The following is a 16,558-nucleotide window of genomic DNA, read 5'->3' on the forward strand; positions in this document are numbered from 1 at the left end:
ATTTGTGTGTGTGTGACTATCAAGAGAGTGAGAGATGTATCTCCTGCGACAGGAGTGTGCTGGGAGCATCACCCTCACCTGCCCGTGGCCAGCATCCGCAGCCTCCTGTCTCGCTTCCTGGACATCACCACGCCGCCCTCGCCCGCCTTCCTCGCCCTCCTGGCCGCCCACGCCACAAACAACCGCCAGGCTTGCCGCCTCACCCAGCTCGCCTCGGTATTTCACAAGTCTCTCAGTTGCATCTTGCGTTACGAAGATGCATTAGTTGCATCAGTTGCATTAGTCTATTCATGCCCGTGCCACCTCTAGGGTGGCTTAATCTTCATCACTCAGTCTCCATGAGCTGGGCCAGTATGACTATATAGCACTTGGAAGAGATATGGGGACAATGAGTTGTGGTGCTGGTATGGGGTGAAAGAATGATGCCCAACCACTAGTAATACACCTGCCCTGTATGGGCCGGTTTGCACTACTGGCACTGCTGCATCAAGGAACGCTTATAAAGCGATCCTTCCCTTTTCATACACATTGTGTATGAAAATTCACATTTTTCATACACAATGTGTATGTTCTCATTACTTTTTCTTGTGATGTTTAATGAGAGATTGTAGTTTAACTTTGAAAGTATTTATCAGATGTTTACCTTAATTTTTAGTATATTTCATACCCTTTCTAACAAAGATAGTGCTAAATACTGTTTAGCCTTTTATATATACTAATTTGACATTAAATTTAGTGGAGCTGCACTAATCCAAGGCTTTGTAACGGCTATAATTATTTTTCTCTGTAGACGCAAAAGTTAACTTGAGTCTGTGTCTTCTTGTCAATGTTCGTTTGTGTAATTTGCTTTACCTTTTGTTCACTTAATTATTCAGCTTTATCATTTCTAATGCCCCTCATTTGATCACCTCTTCCTATACCTATTGACCGGGCTGTCTCCTCTGACCCAGGACGATGCCCTTCGTGTCATGTTTCTGGGTCATGTGTCATTTGATCTGTTCCTATTGTCAATAAATTGTGTTCATTAATTTTGGAAGATATATTGGTTAACTTAAACCTGTCTGCTAAGATTATTGTGGACCTTCAGTATTTTTAAAAACGCTTGTTTTAGAAGTTCAGCTTAGAGCTTTAGTGCAAGAAGTCAAGCTGTAAGTATATGGACTTTCAAGTTTTCTTCTACGATTATTCGTGGTACTCAAGTTGTTGGCTGTTCTGTTTCCATCAGGACCAGAAGGAGTACCGCCAGTGGAGGTCATGGCAATTCCCGCACCTGCTGGAGGTCCTGGAGGAGTTCCCCAGCGTAAAGGTGGAGGCCGGAGTTGTGCTGAGCGCCCTGCCTCTCCTCCAGCCAAGGTACTACTCCATCAGCACCTCTCCCGACCTCCACCCTGGCCTCCTGCACCTCACTGTCTCTGGCCTCCAATACCGCACTAGAGGTAAGGTTATCGATATCTTAAATGATCCAATATGACATATTAGAACACAATGTGTATTCATAAATTCGATATGGAGTTGTGCATAGGAAATAGTTGATTTTTTCATGACAAAATTTGCCTGATCAGAGACTGTATTTAAGTGATATTTATGTCACTCTTAAATAGTGTTTTTGTTTATAAACAAAGTCAGCGGTTATCTATAGTTACATCCTTCAAGTACAGTCTCTTCAAGTTCAATCCTCCAAGTTCAAGTCCTCGTCTAGCCTCCGGCCGTGTTCTCGCTTCAGTAAAATATTACAACTTAATTGTAAATTATGTGAAATACATTGGAAGATAAATTTTACGGCGGTATCATAGTGACATCATGTGGTGTCATATCATAGTGACGTCATGTGGTGTCATATCATAGTGACGTCACGTGATGCGACTATACCATTACATAAGCTAAACAATTACCAAGCGACATTGCGGTTTCCATACAACCCTCTTCTGACTTATATTGTAGCACTCGGCCTAAGAACCCACAAGGCCAACGTGTTACCACTTGCACGCTTACAAAATATATAAACTTTTTTCAAGTTATGTTGAACATCTAACTTCGCTACCAGTTTCCTGGGGTAAAGTTTAGAGGCACACGGACACAAGATGATATATTAGCTGTCGTGGGATAAAGCCAGGTGGTACAGCATCTTAATTAGTATCACTTGTTACCACAATTGTCTTGAGTGAGGTCTGCCTTTCCTGCAGGAGGAGCAGGCGCCGTGCACCAGGGCGTCGCTACAGGGTTCTTGAAGAAGAACAAAGCCGGGGGAAGTCTCGAACTCTTCCACAGAAGGTGAGTCTTGTGAGGGTGAGTGAGAGCCTTAGCTACCACTCGCTAGGAGTCTGTTGTTGACCTGTCCTTCAGTCTTGGTCACTAGGTCTCTTGTTGATCTACTCCTGGCGATGGTCATAGTCTTGTTAACTATCCTTGGTCATGGTCTGTTATGGGGGGGGGGGGAGTTAATGTCTCTTGGAATGCCCTGGTCTCTAGTTAAGACCATAAAAAAAGGAAACTACAATCCTGAGATCCCACGCCTATAATGTTTTTAAAGGTCTTTTCTAAATATATATAATTTTTTTTCAATTTGTATAAATTGTTTTGTGTTTTATTTTGTGTGTATATATTTTGCACCTGGTTACTATCCTCGTTATAAACTTATATATATTTGTATATTTCAGTCATAGTGTAGTTGGTCATGGTCTATGGTCGTCTGATTTGTATAATTTCAGTGCTACCAACTTCCACATGCCGAGTGACCCTACGGTACCAGTGATGATGGTAGCAGCTGGCAGCGGAATCGCGCCCTTCAGAGGCTTCTGGCAACACTACCACCACAAAAAAACAGAAGGAAAAGGTAACTTTAGAGACTTAGAAATATAATACAAGTAAGGTGACTCACAAAATGCAATACCTCTTAGACTCCCACAACCCGAACATCGGAAAATAAAGGAAGTGACAACGTTTCGGTCCGTTCTGGACCAGCGTCAAGTCGTGTGACAATGGTCCTAGACAGACCGAAACATCATCACCACTTTTATTTTCAGATGTATTAATTAGATGTCTAATTTTCAGTCACGTTATTGTGACTTGCTATCCGAATACTTCTTAGCTTTGTATGAACTGGTCGGTGTATAGTACAGGGTCTTGTATAATACAGGGTCAGTATTCGATACCCAATGATCCAAGTGGTTAAATACCGTTCTTTCATCCCGTTCTCATATTCCAGCTCCTTGTCCCCCGTGTCCCTTTTAAGTGCTCAGCAGTCATAATGGCTTACCGCGTTCTGCTGATAATGATCTTAGCTTTGTATGACAACGTATTCTCGCATATACATTCACGGGGAACTCATTTAGGGCTTCAGTAACATAACTTAGGAGGAAGACTTACCATCTCACACGTATGCATCAATGAGACATGATATGCGATGGTCGACGTCAATGCAATATAGAATAGTTCACATAAAAATGATGCTGCGTTCTTAAAAATGTTGTGAATTTGATAATTTTATAATATTTGAACTTTTGAGGCCAAAATATTGGCCAAGGAGTATGGGGCATCCCGCGTGACGTTTGTGATGGAATCCAAATGACCTTGGAGGTTTTGCTTTCAGTTTCCTCCCCCCCCCCCTCCTCAAAAATATAATTGCAATCTAGACTATAGAAAACATTCCACTTGGCATCTTAAGACTTGCACGTTGTCTTCGATTTCAGGAACTCTTATATAAGATAATAAACGATACCAAAATATTAATGTTTGGATTGTCAAATCCAACTCAGGTGAATTTCAGATGTATTTATTATTTATAAGCCTTACAGAGCCACAGGGTGCTCTCATATTTGGATCGAAGAATTTAAGTACCTCTTAGGTGTGCCCAGCTCCTCGGTGTGGATACACTGAGAGTTTACTTTAGCTCTGTACTATGTTCAGGACTAAAGTGTACTTGCTGGTTGGTTAGTAAGCACTGGTGGCGGCCTTAATAACCTAACATCAAACAGTGCCTTTTTAGACAACTCATTCACACGATTTAAGAAGCGTTTAAAATTACAGTGGTTTTGCCTCTAACCAAAAGAGTACTAAATTAGTTCGAGAAACGGTGCTTTTAATTTCACTATAGATCAGGGATTTTCACGCTACGATCATTAGCGTCTGAACTGCAGGGCATTAAACGTGAGAACAGGTTGGTTTAATTACTTTCTTTAGGGCCTCCCTTTGATTATGCAAGTGCTCTTATTATCCAAGGGGTATTATACTGGTGTCATGTAACGTTAGTATCAATATGCTACCAATGGTCGTATTAGTCATGCATAATTGAAGAGTAAAAGTTACAGTAAGAGTGCTTGAACAGATATACTTTCATGTTCTCTAGGTCCGCCCTGGACCATTTCCAAGGTCCGTCTTGGACCATTATCAAGATCCGTTTTGAACCATTATCAAGGTGGTGTATTAACATTATGTGCAATATTAGAGTGTCGGGAGAACTAGATTTACGCTACAATATTGCGAGATTAACAAGACTAGGAGGAGACATCAGTGACAGGATATTAATGACAGGGTTTCTGTCAGGAGAGTTGCCAGAGCTGGTGCTGTACTACGGCTGCAGGACCAACGCTGAGGACCTGTACGATGACGAGAAGTGGACTATGATCCGCTCTGGGACCATCAGCAGGATACACTTGGCCCTCTCCAGACAACCGACAGTGCCCAAGGTACAGTGCTTTATGTATGTATGAAACACCCATGCCTGCCTTTCTTCACGCAACTTATATAATAGACTAGAGCTTTCATGACACGTGTTTACAATACAGCACTGTTGTTCACCTGTGGACAATTGTTCAGTTGTTCTCTTAAGAATATGCGAAATCATATACAGTATGTGTTTTTTTATGTGAGGCATCACAATATACGTGGAGCGTTATTAGTGCTAGATTGTGTGCTCAGTAACAATTAAAGCAACATAATGCAACATGGTGCTTAGATATTTACTCATACGTCGCACTTATTAGCGGTTTGGTCAGTTCCGTTAACAATGTACTGTATTAGGCGAGAAGACGGGTTGGATCGTTAGCTGCTGACCATTTGCCTTACAGTGACAGAGACAGCTTCGGTTTGCCTTATATTGACAGAGACAGCTTCGGTTTGCCTTATATTGACAGAGACAGCTTCAGTTTGCCTTATATTGACAGAGACAGCTTCGGTTTGCCTTATATTGACAGAGACAGCTTCGGTTTGCCTTATATTGACAGAGACAGCTTCAGTTTGCCTTATATTGACAGAGACAGCTTCAGTTTGCCTTATATTGACAGAGACAGCTTCGGTTTGCCTTATATTGACAGAGACAGCTTCAGTTTGCCTTTCACCTTCCCATTGTATTCTGCTGTGTGTCTCATATGTTAAAATATCTTGTTAGAGGTAAACGTTGCTAATATGGAATATCTTTCTTATACACGAGTCTTACTTCAACTAGGACCCATGTTTCTGATAAGTTATGTGGCTTGCTGATGTTGTGCATATCATGCTAATTCGAGTGTACGTGCGGACAGATGTACGTGCAAGATTTGTTGGTGATGTACGGAAAGGAGGTACAAAGGCACCTGCTGGAGCAAGGCGGGCACGTCTACGTGTGTGGCAGCGACGCCATGGCCCAGGACGTCCAGAACACACTGGCCGCCATACTACAACAGAACTCCCGCCTCACCCAGGACCAGGCGCTCGCTTTCCTATCCAAGCTTCAGGTGAGAGACCGCTCGATCGAAGATCCCACATTCACTCCCCCAAAAAATCTACCACTTACGGGCTATTCATTCCCGTGCCACCTCTTGGGTGGCTTAGGCATGTTCCTTTGTTGTGAGTAGTTGAATCTAAAACAGCTACAGCAGTGATAAAGTCATGTTGAAGTAAAGTAAAGTCATAAAGTCGATGCCCGAAACGCTTTGCGTAATAGTGGCTTTAGGCATTGTATGTACTAGCTCTACCTATAAGTCAACCAATCCTTGTATAAATTTATTGTATGTATGTACCTTACCTAAATAAAATTGTATTGTATATGTTAACTAACCGCTTTCTCCTAATGTTATTCTTACTCTTTTTCCTTAGAGTAAAACCTTGCTCTTTTTTTCCTGTTCAAGGTTTTAGGCTATTCTCCCGTGTGCTGTAATCACTACCTGGAAGTTTCTAGCTCGTACAGTTTATGGAACGATAAAACGAATTTAATAATTTTGTCGAGGGACAGGCAGCCAGTGTATATATACATGTTAGGTTTATATCAAGGTACCCCCTTCTCCCCCCCCCCCCCAAGGTCAAACTACTGACCCTTCCCAGGATGCATCCCCCACAACAAGCTGACTAGGTGAGCATAGGCATTAGGTGATAGGAAACGCTTACGACGATTACTGTTCCATTCGGGACTCGAACCCGGAGTTACCGGCTGTGAGTTGAGAATAAACCCCGACTGTATTACCGGGACCCAATTTAGCCTCTTGAGATCCTCTGTAATCCTCCCCTCCCCCCCCACCTTTAAAATGTTATGAAATTAATATTTAATTCATATAAAGTTATCAAAAATCATTTGGATATCACGAATAAATAGTAATACAAAAATAATTACCTTACTATGAGCGTAGCGAGATTAGTTCCCGCGATGTTGGTATAATCACAGCTGTCATAACTTGCTTCCATAACATGATATGACATGACATGACACCACGTCATCATCACAAGGGACGTGCTGTTCCATCTTTGTATTGTCCACTATTTCCACAAGTACCCTCAAGGAGATCCTATTGTCGTCACTAATAATATAATCATCACTAACATCAATGAAAAATTCACGAATTTCCAGTTTGCTAAAGTGCCGAGGCGGGGAATCTGAGGCCTATAGTGAGCAGAAGGCAGACAACATACTCTCCTCGTCGTGGTTCTGAGGGCACTAAGTAGCTGGGAAATTTCAACCTCATAGCCTCTGACTCCAGAGCCCTCTGTTGGCCAGAGGCAAAAGCCTTACCTCAACTGATCTGATATTCAGAAAATCAGATGTGAAAGGCGCTTTTTACTGACCCCTAATTGTTATTATTTTCCCCTTAGAGGAGCTATAACTACTGTCTAAGGGTTGATTGCTAGAATATATATTAGATTTTTCTTATGCAGCTTTACGAGATGGTGTTAGTTCTTCGTTGAGGAAGCCGATATTTTCATTTATTTTTTCCTGGAACAGGGGCCAGATTCACGAAGCAGTTACGCAAGCACTTACGAACGTATATTTCTTTCCTCAATCTTTGACGGCTTTGGTTACATTTATTAAACAGTTTACAAGCATGAAAACTTGCCAATTCAACTGTTGTTATTGTTATAAACAACCTCCCTGGTGCTTCGGAGCTCCTTAACTGTTTAATAATTGTAAACAAAGCCGCCAAAGATTGAGAAAAGATGTACAGGTTCGTAAGTGTTTGCGTAAGTGCTTTAGTGAATCTGGCCCCAGGAACTTACTAACGTTATCACCAAGATTATTATAATTATTTTGTATTAATATTTATTATTATTATTTCCATTTCGGATATAATCAGTTATCATCTTTTGTTTTTCAGGAAGAAAACCGATATCATGAAGACATTTTTGGGATCCGGATTCTAAACTGAGAACACGGCAGACAGACACGAACATTCTGCAGCAGAGACACGGATTCAATTTGTTTTTATTAGGACGTGGACACTGTGCAATGAGATACACATTGTAACATTGAGCCCCATACCAGGGAGGCACGGACACATACTAGTAACACACGAACACATACTAGTAGCACACGGACACATACTAGCAGGTCACGGACACATACTAGCAGGCCACGGACATGCACAAGTAGGGCAAAAATACGCACTAATGAAGCTAGGACCAGTTACAGTAAGACACGAATACATTATAATAAGGCAAGGATATATTACAGTAAAACACGTATACATTACAGTAAGGCATGGACATATTACAGTAAACCACGTATGCATTACTGTAAACTACGTATACATTACAGTAAGACACGGATATATTACAGTAAGACACGGACATATTACAGTAAGGCGCGGACATATTACAGTAAGGCGCGGACATATTACAGTAAGACACGAACATATTACAGTAAGACACGGACATATTACAGTAAGACACGGACATATTACAGTAAGACACGGACATATTACAGTAAGACACGGACATATTACAGTAAGACACGGACATATTACAGTAAGACACGAACATATTACAGTAAGACACGGACATATTACAGTAAGACACGGACATATTACATTAAGACACGGACATATTACATTAAGACACGAACATATTACAGTAAGACACGAACATATTACAGTAAGACACGAACATATTACAGTAAGACACGAACATATTACAGTAAGACACGAACATATTACAGTAAGACACGAACATATTACAGTAAGACACGAACATATTACAATAAGACACGGACATATTACATTAAGACACGGACATATTACAGTAAGACACGAACATATTACAGTAAGACACGAACATATTACAATAAGACACGGACATATTGTGATCACCAGTGAACACCAGTGAACACCAGTGAACATCAGTGAACACCAGTGAACATCACTGAACATCAGTGAGCATGTAACATATGATTCCTGTTGTACAGTAGTCTACGTTCTTGACTCCCAAATCGAAGGTCTCGTGCTTCGTCTCATTTCACCTGATGCCTCTGTTCACCTAACAGTAAATAGGTACCCGGGAATTAGGCAACTGTTAGAGCAGGATCTTGCTGAGTGAGGTTAGAGTAGGATCTTGCTGAGTGAGGTTAGAGTAGGATCTTGCTGAGTGAGGTTAGAGTAGGATCTTGCTGAGTGAGGTTAGAGTAGGATCTTGCTGAGTGAGGTTAGAGTAGGATCTTGCTGAGTGAGGTTAGAGTAGGATCTTGCTGAGTGAGGTTAGAGTAGGATCTTGCTGAGTGAGGTTAGAGTAGGATCTTGCTGAGTGAGGTTAGAGTAGGATCTTGCTTTAATCGTAGGCTTAGAGTTTACACACTGAATGCTAAAGACTTTCATGCAGCTCTTAGAGTGCTTGTGTTTGGTTACTCTTTGTTTTCGATTATTTTGAGTTATCTGTAAATGATGCATGCTAGTTGTGTTGTGGTATGTAGGCTTGAGTGGGTATTTGGGCTATAGGCGCACTATAGTGCCTATAGTATAGCTTTCACTGCTTGTACTAAAGGAAGGAAAGCAGGAAAATCTTTATTGTGCTTCTGCAGGTTTCGCTTTGTTCACCGTGTAGAGATGACTGTGATGCCTTTACTGATACTCTTCTTCCTAGAGCTCTTCCATCGACGACTATTGCACTGGTCAGTTGATTATATTGGACAGTTGATTATATTGGACAGTTTACTATATTGGACAGTTTACTATATTGGACAGTAGACTATATTGGACAGTAGACTATATTGGACAGTAGACTATATTGTACAGTTGAATATATTGGACAGTTGAATATATTGGACAGTTGAATATATTGGACAGTTGACTATATTGGACAGTTGACTATCCATAAAGTCATATACGTAAAGTATATACATAAAGTAGGGAACTACAATATAACTATATTTGTTTAAGACACTCAAATTACAGCTTACAGTGACATCAGACGAAGATTTTCAATATTGAAAACTGGGAAACGCAGTTTGGTGTACCTGATCAATCAGGCTGTGATTCTTACGTCAGGCTGCGTGCAGCCGCGTCCAACAGCCTGGTTGACCAGCCTAGCAACCAGGAGATCTGGTTGACGATCGGGCCGCGGGGATGTTAAGCCCCGGAAGCACCTCAAGGTAACTTCAAGGTAGCCAATCCTGATGTTATAAGCCTTTCAAATGAAAATAGAAAGACTATTTAACTACTAAACAATATAAAGTATTTCGAGTTCACATGTGAAAAAGGATTTGGAATTATCAGGACTATCAGGATTATCAGGACTATCAGGACTATCAGGACTATCAGGACTATCAGGACTATCAGGACTATCAGGACTATCAGGATTATCAGGACTATAAGGACTATCAGGACTATCAGGAGTGAATTAATGGAAAAAATTGTCACATATGACTAAGGGTGAATATTTTAAAAGCTTCAGTAGTTAACATGGTTTAAAGTAGTAATCCTCCAAGCGCATTTTATTGTGAGACCCTCCCCCCCACTTGATGGGTAGTTATGATGAATAATATGCTCATGGGTAGTTATGATGAATACTATGCTCATGGGTAGGTATGATGGATATCATGATCATGCATAGCTATGATGAATACTATGCTCATGGGTAGCTATTATGGATATCAAGTTCATATATGTCTATGATGGACATTATGTTCATACATAGCCATGATGAATACTATGCTCATGGGTAGTTATCACGATTATCATGTTCATACATAACTATGATGGATATTATGTTCATACATAGCTATGATGAATACTGTTGCTATGAATACTATGCTGATAGGTAACTCGATAATTACTGTGTTGATAGGTCGCTAGGATGAATATTATGCTTATGAATGCTATAATGATGGGTAACTATGATGAATACAATGTTGTTGGACAAAGATTACTTCATCTTACCACGATGAAAATAATGTTTGTAAAAAAAAATATGTATGTGATTGTACATGAAGTGTAAATTATGTTAGAACACAATAAAAAGACCAACACTACGCACTGCTTGTTCCCTTACCCCATTAGATAATGGAATTTATAATATCAATTAAACTGAACTACGGCACAAAGGTCGTAATAGGCGGTTAAGGCAAACATTCATACATTTGTATGCCTGCACGCAAAAATTCTTGCTTCTGCATGCCTGCACGTAAACACTCACTCACACATATGTATGCTTGCATGAGAGCGATCACAAAGAAGCATGTAAGCAAACATTCCCACACATCTAAACGCTTGAATGCCTGCACGCAAACATTCACACACTCGAACACAATGTGCAAGCAATAATTCCTGCTTCCTGCTGGTGGGAAGGAAGGAATTATCAAGGAGAAAGTGCCAAGCCATTACGACTATATAGCACAGGGAACGGGTCTCCTAGGATAAGGATTTGGGATGGGACGGTGGGAAAGGAATGGTGCCCCAACCGTAAGTAATGAAAAAAAAACATTCAATATTTGTAGTCTTCATTGGTTATAATGAGAATGTGGTGTTTTAAGCGAACAAAAACAGCAAATTCATTGTTTTGCTTTCTTTTAATGTAGTTATTAATTAAATTTTCGATAAAATATAAGAACAATTATAATATAAAGAAACATCAATACATACATTTGAAGACAATAGTTAAACCAGGAGAGAGATAATAAGGTCGTTGGCATCAGCTGAGGACCAATCCCAGATACGTTAGATAGTTAATACTTGTAGAGACTTCAGGTCCAGAAACGACTGCTAATTACTGAAGCCAGACTGAAGCTTCCTCTGCAGTAATTAGGCCGTGATCGACGGCTTTCCTGACGAAATCCTTCGTGGCATTCTCTATGGCGCCAGCCCGACTCAAAGTTCTGGCTGTTAGGGATAAATTTATTTTTCATTTATTCATTCAAAACTCAATATGCTATTTATGCTATATATATGCTATATTTATGCTATATTTATGCATAATAATAATAATATGTATATTATTATTATGCATAAATCCTTAAAAATTAAACCAGCCCGTTTTTCTTAATTTACCACAACGGGCAAAATAATTGGTACTAAAATGCATGAAGCCAAGCCGTCTTCTTGAGCTTTCCCAACGTAACTAAATTGATGTTCTAAATTGCCCGAACCGAACCTAACCCAGGACCCACGAATAGAAAACGGGATATCACGTCAATTTTGCAAAGGGAGGGAACTATCAGGATAAAGCTCCTAGTCATTACTGCTACATAGCACTTCGAAGGGATTAGGATAAAAATTTGGGATGGGATGGGGAAAAGGAATGGTGCCCAACCACTTGGGCGGGCGGGATTGAACGCCGACCTGCATGAAGCGAGACCGTCGCTCTACCGTCCAGCCCATGTGGTTGGGTTGGACGGTTGGGTGTATTCCCTCCGGGACACACACACACACACTTGTCAGTCCATCGACTGTGGGATACTTACAGTTGCCGGCGAAGGGAGCCCACCCAGGACACCACATTTTACCCGAGTAGGTGAGTCCCCAGTTCTGGAATTTTGGACTGTAACTGTAGCGGCAGATTTGGCCCATGAACTCCATCTCTCCGTTTTTCCAGAAGCTGGGACATGAAAATTGTTTATCTCTTTAACATTTTAATTAACAATAATAAATCATCGCAAAAGCAAGAATTATTTGTAAAAAAAAAATATTCTTTTGTTTCACAAACATATTCCATCCATCATGGAGCTTAAATAAGAAAAGATAAGGACGGGATGGGGGAAGGAATGGTGCCCAACCACTTGGACGGTCGGGGATTGAACACCGATCAGCATGAAGCGAGACCGTTGCTCTACCGTTTAGCCCAAGTGGTTGGGCCATCTCGACCCGAACTACCCTATAAATCAGTCCATCCTCCTAACATGAAAATACTTTTAGTAACCATGTGATCAACAGTACCCATATGTCGTGATGGACCACCAGAAAGTTGACTTTTGTATAGCTAAATTTGGACAAAACAGAAACCTTTTTAACCACAACATAGGTATCAGACCCAACCTAGCCTCTCCTAGCAATCCTAGGCCTAATACATGCTATCTTAGGCCTAATATAGTACATGTACCATATCGACAATCGACTTGAGAATGGTCCAGGACGGACCGGAACGTCGTCGTCCCTTCACCTTTTAGTGTGTGGTCTGGTCAACATGCTTTAGCCACGTTATTGTGACTCATCGCCTGCATAGTACATGTATGTGCTATACTAGGCCTAAGAATAGTTAAGTTTGGTTTTAGCCTTATTTTTTCCGTACTCTATAACATCAATAGGTGGTTTACTGGCGGTCCATCACTACATATTGGTACCTTCCACCAAACAGTTACTATAAGTACTATCATTTCAGGAGGAAGGGTTGCCAAAACTGGGTAACTATGCAAAATAGATTTGGACTTTTCTATTTAAGCGTTATAAATCAGTATCTATTTAAGTTTCATTGCCTCGACTCGATAGGAATAGTTTTGTTGTGATTATTGATATATATTATTTAATATTACTAATTTACAGTGTTATTGTTTACAAACTCTGAGACTAATACATAAAAAAACAATTTTTTGTCTGAATAAGTTCATAAAAAAATGATTAATATCGGTATCGTAGTATCGACTATTTAAAGCATCGTTTTCAAAACATAATGCATTGTTGGTACAGGCCAAAATATTGGTATGGTTCTCCTTTAGTTAAAAGTTTACTAAATACAATTAATTGCCAATGATACATAACTCCTAACCTAACCTAGTGTAGACCTAACTTTGCTCTAAACTATAATATAAAATATTTATTAATAATAAATTACATTTTAGAAAATATAGTTATTTACAACTAGCCGCAGCTTGTACGAGTACGGTTTGATGATGGGTAATATATGGAATGACTTGAGACCCTTGAATACAAGATGTATTGTATTTTGCAAATACACGAGGCACACAGTGGGGTGGGAGGGCAGGATTTTACTGTATTTGCAATGTGTGGTAGAAGTGAATGAAACATGTTAATCGGTGCTTGTAACTTAATATACAAAACAGGACAGTTGCTATTATTAATATGTCATATACACAGATAAGTCATACAATCGTACACATACACAATTAGAAAATCAACTGGAGTTCGAGTCACCTCAGAGCTCCAGTTGATTGGCTCAATATGTCATATGTGACATCGTGAAGGGAACTATCAGGGGGAAAGCGCCAAGTCATTACGACTATATAGCACTGGGAAGGGGTCGGGATAAGGATTTTGGGATGGGACGAGGGAGGGAACGAGTGGTGCCCAACCACTTGGACGGTCGGGAATTGAACGCTGACCTGCATGAAGCGAGACCGTCGCTCTACCGTCCAGCCCAAGTGGTTGGGCTGTGACATCGTGAGCCAGACCAGAATGGGCTAGACTTCAAGCACATGATCACACTTTGAGAGGCTAAGAGACTCACTTAGAAAAGTGGTCGATGATGGAACCGAACAGACCCTTTGATTCCTCAGCATGACAAGGTCCAGGTCTCCACACCACCACAAACACTCCCACGCTCACCAACACCCACCACCTCATCCCCAACATTTGTAGAATAATTTGGTTATTCTGAAATAAAACAAAATATATATTTCATGTTTGTTTAAAGTTACATTATTGATTGACCAAACCACACACTAGAAACTGAAGGGACGACGACGACGTTTCGGTCCGTCCTGGAACATTCTCAAGTCGATTGTGAGAATCGACTTGAGAATGGTCCAGGACGAACCGAAACGTCGTCGTCCCTTCACTTTCTAGTGTGTGGTTTGGTCAACATATTTCAGCCACGTTATTGTGACTCCCCGTCTGTACATTATTGATTCTAACTACTGATCATCCTCGTTTCACTTGTAAGATAAATTAGGGCAATTAACAAGAAAAAGCCAGTAAGACTATTGGATATGAGACAGGATATAAGGATTGAGAGAAGAAACGGTGTCCAACCGCTTGGATTATCGGGGAATCGAGCGCAAATCCTTCATTAAGCCAGGCTGCTACTTTACCAACCCGTTCATGTAGACGGGAGTGCCCTTGCAGCACACTAACTCGTTTGGCTCTATCAATTCCGCTACTAAATAAAGCTGTTTTTTAGAAAAGCTTGAAAAACTGAAGTAAACAATGAGTAAAACACACTTAATCCATTATCAGGTGAATTCACCGTTGCATAAAATTATAATCCATTTATTTTAACGGTGAGTGGTAAACAAGATTACTCATAACCATTGAGAATAATAACAATACATCTGTTTCCTTGTAATATTCACCCTTGAAAATTATGTAAAGTGTTACATAAATGACGTGTCTTCAATGAATAATATTCCAGTTGAATACTTCATGCATAATAATAATACACAGAATACATAACAGTTCCAGCGCAGCTACACTGATAGCAGCAATGGAGATACAATTGAATATAGTGTTCATAAAAATGATAAAACTCAACATTAAGCAAACATCCACAGGAGTCTGATTAAGACTTATCCTCTCTGTAATGAGTTTAGGTTACTACTACAAGGGTGAATATGGGATGCATATAAGCTTAACTATTAATCCCTGTTCATCCAGCAGTAATCGGGCACCTGGTGTAAAAGTATTAGAATCCTACCTTGCTCTGGCTGCTCCGCCTCCCTTGCACTGGTTGCACCACTTCTCGCTCCTGTGAACCGCCTCCCTTGCACTGGTCAAATCTACACTCCAGCGCTGCTTATATTCTACCCTGGTGTGTGTGACGTGTCTCTCTCTCTCAGACTGATAAACAAGGCACTACGGGCTCACCATAGCCCGTGCTACTTGGAACTTTTTGGCCCAGGTAGCGAATGTTTAACAACAACAACAGACTGATAATATGACTTGTGTATACCTCGATAAAAACCTTCATGATTGATTTAATACAATTATGTAAGTCATTCTCCATATGAGTAGATTGAGAACTGCATTTGATCTACAAGTAAACAACTTTAATGCAATTTTTCTTTAAAATCATAATTTGATTGTAAACAATCTGTAAAATGCTGAAATATGTAATTGAAACTTTTCTAATTTTAAAATAACTAGTTTTCCACAAACATTAATGAAGCCATTTACAAGCCACCTCTTTTCTTTAGCCCAAATTAAACTATCGCTAAATAAAAAAATAATGCAAAATATGTTGGTATTATGCCGGAATTCCATTCGGAGATTTGAATGGAATGAATTCAATCTAAAGCACGTATTGATCAGCCTTAACCTTTTATAATGGTGTTAAGCTTAAGACCGTGGGAGGGTTTTTAAGGTCACCAAACCAGCTTACTGACCATCCAGCAAAATAATTTTGTTCTTAAAATAACACAAACTAAAATATACTTTCAGTGCATATACACCTCTTAGTATATTATATTATATATATATATATATATATATATATATATATATATATATATATATATATATATATATATATATATATATATATATATATATATATATATATATATATATATATATGTCGTACCTAGTAGCCAGAACTCACTTCTGAGCCTACTATGCAAGGCCCGATTTGCCTAATAAGCCAAGTTTTCATGAATTAATTGCTTTTCGACTACCTAACCTACCTAACCTAACCTAACCTAACTTTTTCGGCTACCTAACCTAACCTAACCTATAAAGATAGGTTAGGTTAGGTTAGGTAGGGTTGGTTAGGTTCGGTCATATATCTACGTTAATTTTAACTCCAATAAAAAAAAATTCACCTCTTACATAATGAAATGGGTTGCTTTATCATTTCATAAGAAAAAAATTAGAGAAAAAATATTATTTCATGAAAACTTGGCTTATTAGGCAAATCGGGCCTTGCATTGTAGGCTAAAAAGTGA

General features: G+C 39.8%; 2 protein-coding genes across 2 annotated transcripts in view; one reads left to right on the top strand and one right to left on the bottom strand.

The window, feature by feature from the left end:
* The window catches only part of LOC123754968 (nitric oxide synthase, salivary gland), a 30,633-nt gene extending 19,931 nt beyond the window's left edge, over positions 1-10,702 (top strand). Inside the window, exons 19-25 of the mRNA XM_045737323.2 lie at positions 53-216; positions 1,226-1,436; positions 2,184-2,271; positions 2,709-2,833; positions 4,543-4,685; positions 5,520-5,711; positions 7,560-10,702. Of these exons, the coding sequence (XP_045593279.2) occupies positions 53-216; positions 1,226-1,436; positions 2,184-2,271; positions 2,709-2,833; positions 4,543-4,685; positions 5,520-5,711; positions 7,560-7,610 (974 nt within the window). The 3' untranslated portion in view covers positions 7,611-10,702. The remainder of the gene's footprint in view (positions 1-52; positions 217-1,225; positions 1,437-2,183; positions 2,272-2,708; positions 2,834-4,542; positions 4,686-5,519; positions 5,712-7,559) is intronic.
* Positions 10,703-11,220: 518 nt separating this feature from the next.
* On the bottom strand, positions 11,221-15,465 carry LOC123754967 (anti-lipopolysaccharide factor). The gene is made up of 4 exons (XM_045737321.2): positions 15,313-15,465; positions 14,128-14,273; positions 12,131-12,264; positions 11,221-11,549 (listed from the first exon to the last, which is right to left on the bottom strand). The coding sequence occupies exons 2-4, from the start codon at positions 14,250-14,252 to the stop codon at positions 11,437-11,439; spliced, it is 372 nt and encodes a 123-aa protein (XP_045593277.1). The 5' UTR covers positions 14,253-14,273; positions 15,313-15,465; the 3' UTR covers positions 11,221-11,436.
* Positions 15,466-16,558: the final 1,093 nt, after the last annotated feature.

The sequence above is a fragment of the Procambarus clarkii genome, chromosome 28 (genome assembly GCF_040958095.1).
Source record: "Procambarus clarkii isolate CNS0578487 chromosome 28, FALCON_Pclarkii_2.0, whole genome shotgun sequence".
NCBI classification, from domain to species: domain Eukaryota; kingdom Metazoa; phylum Arthropoda; class Malacostraca; order Decapoda; family Cambaridae; genus Procambarus; species Procambarus clarkii.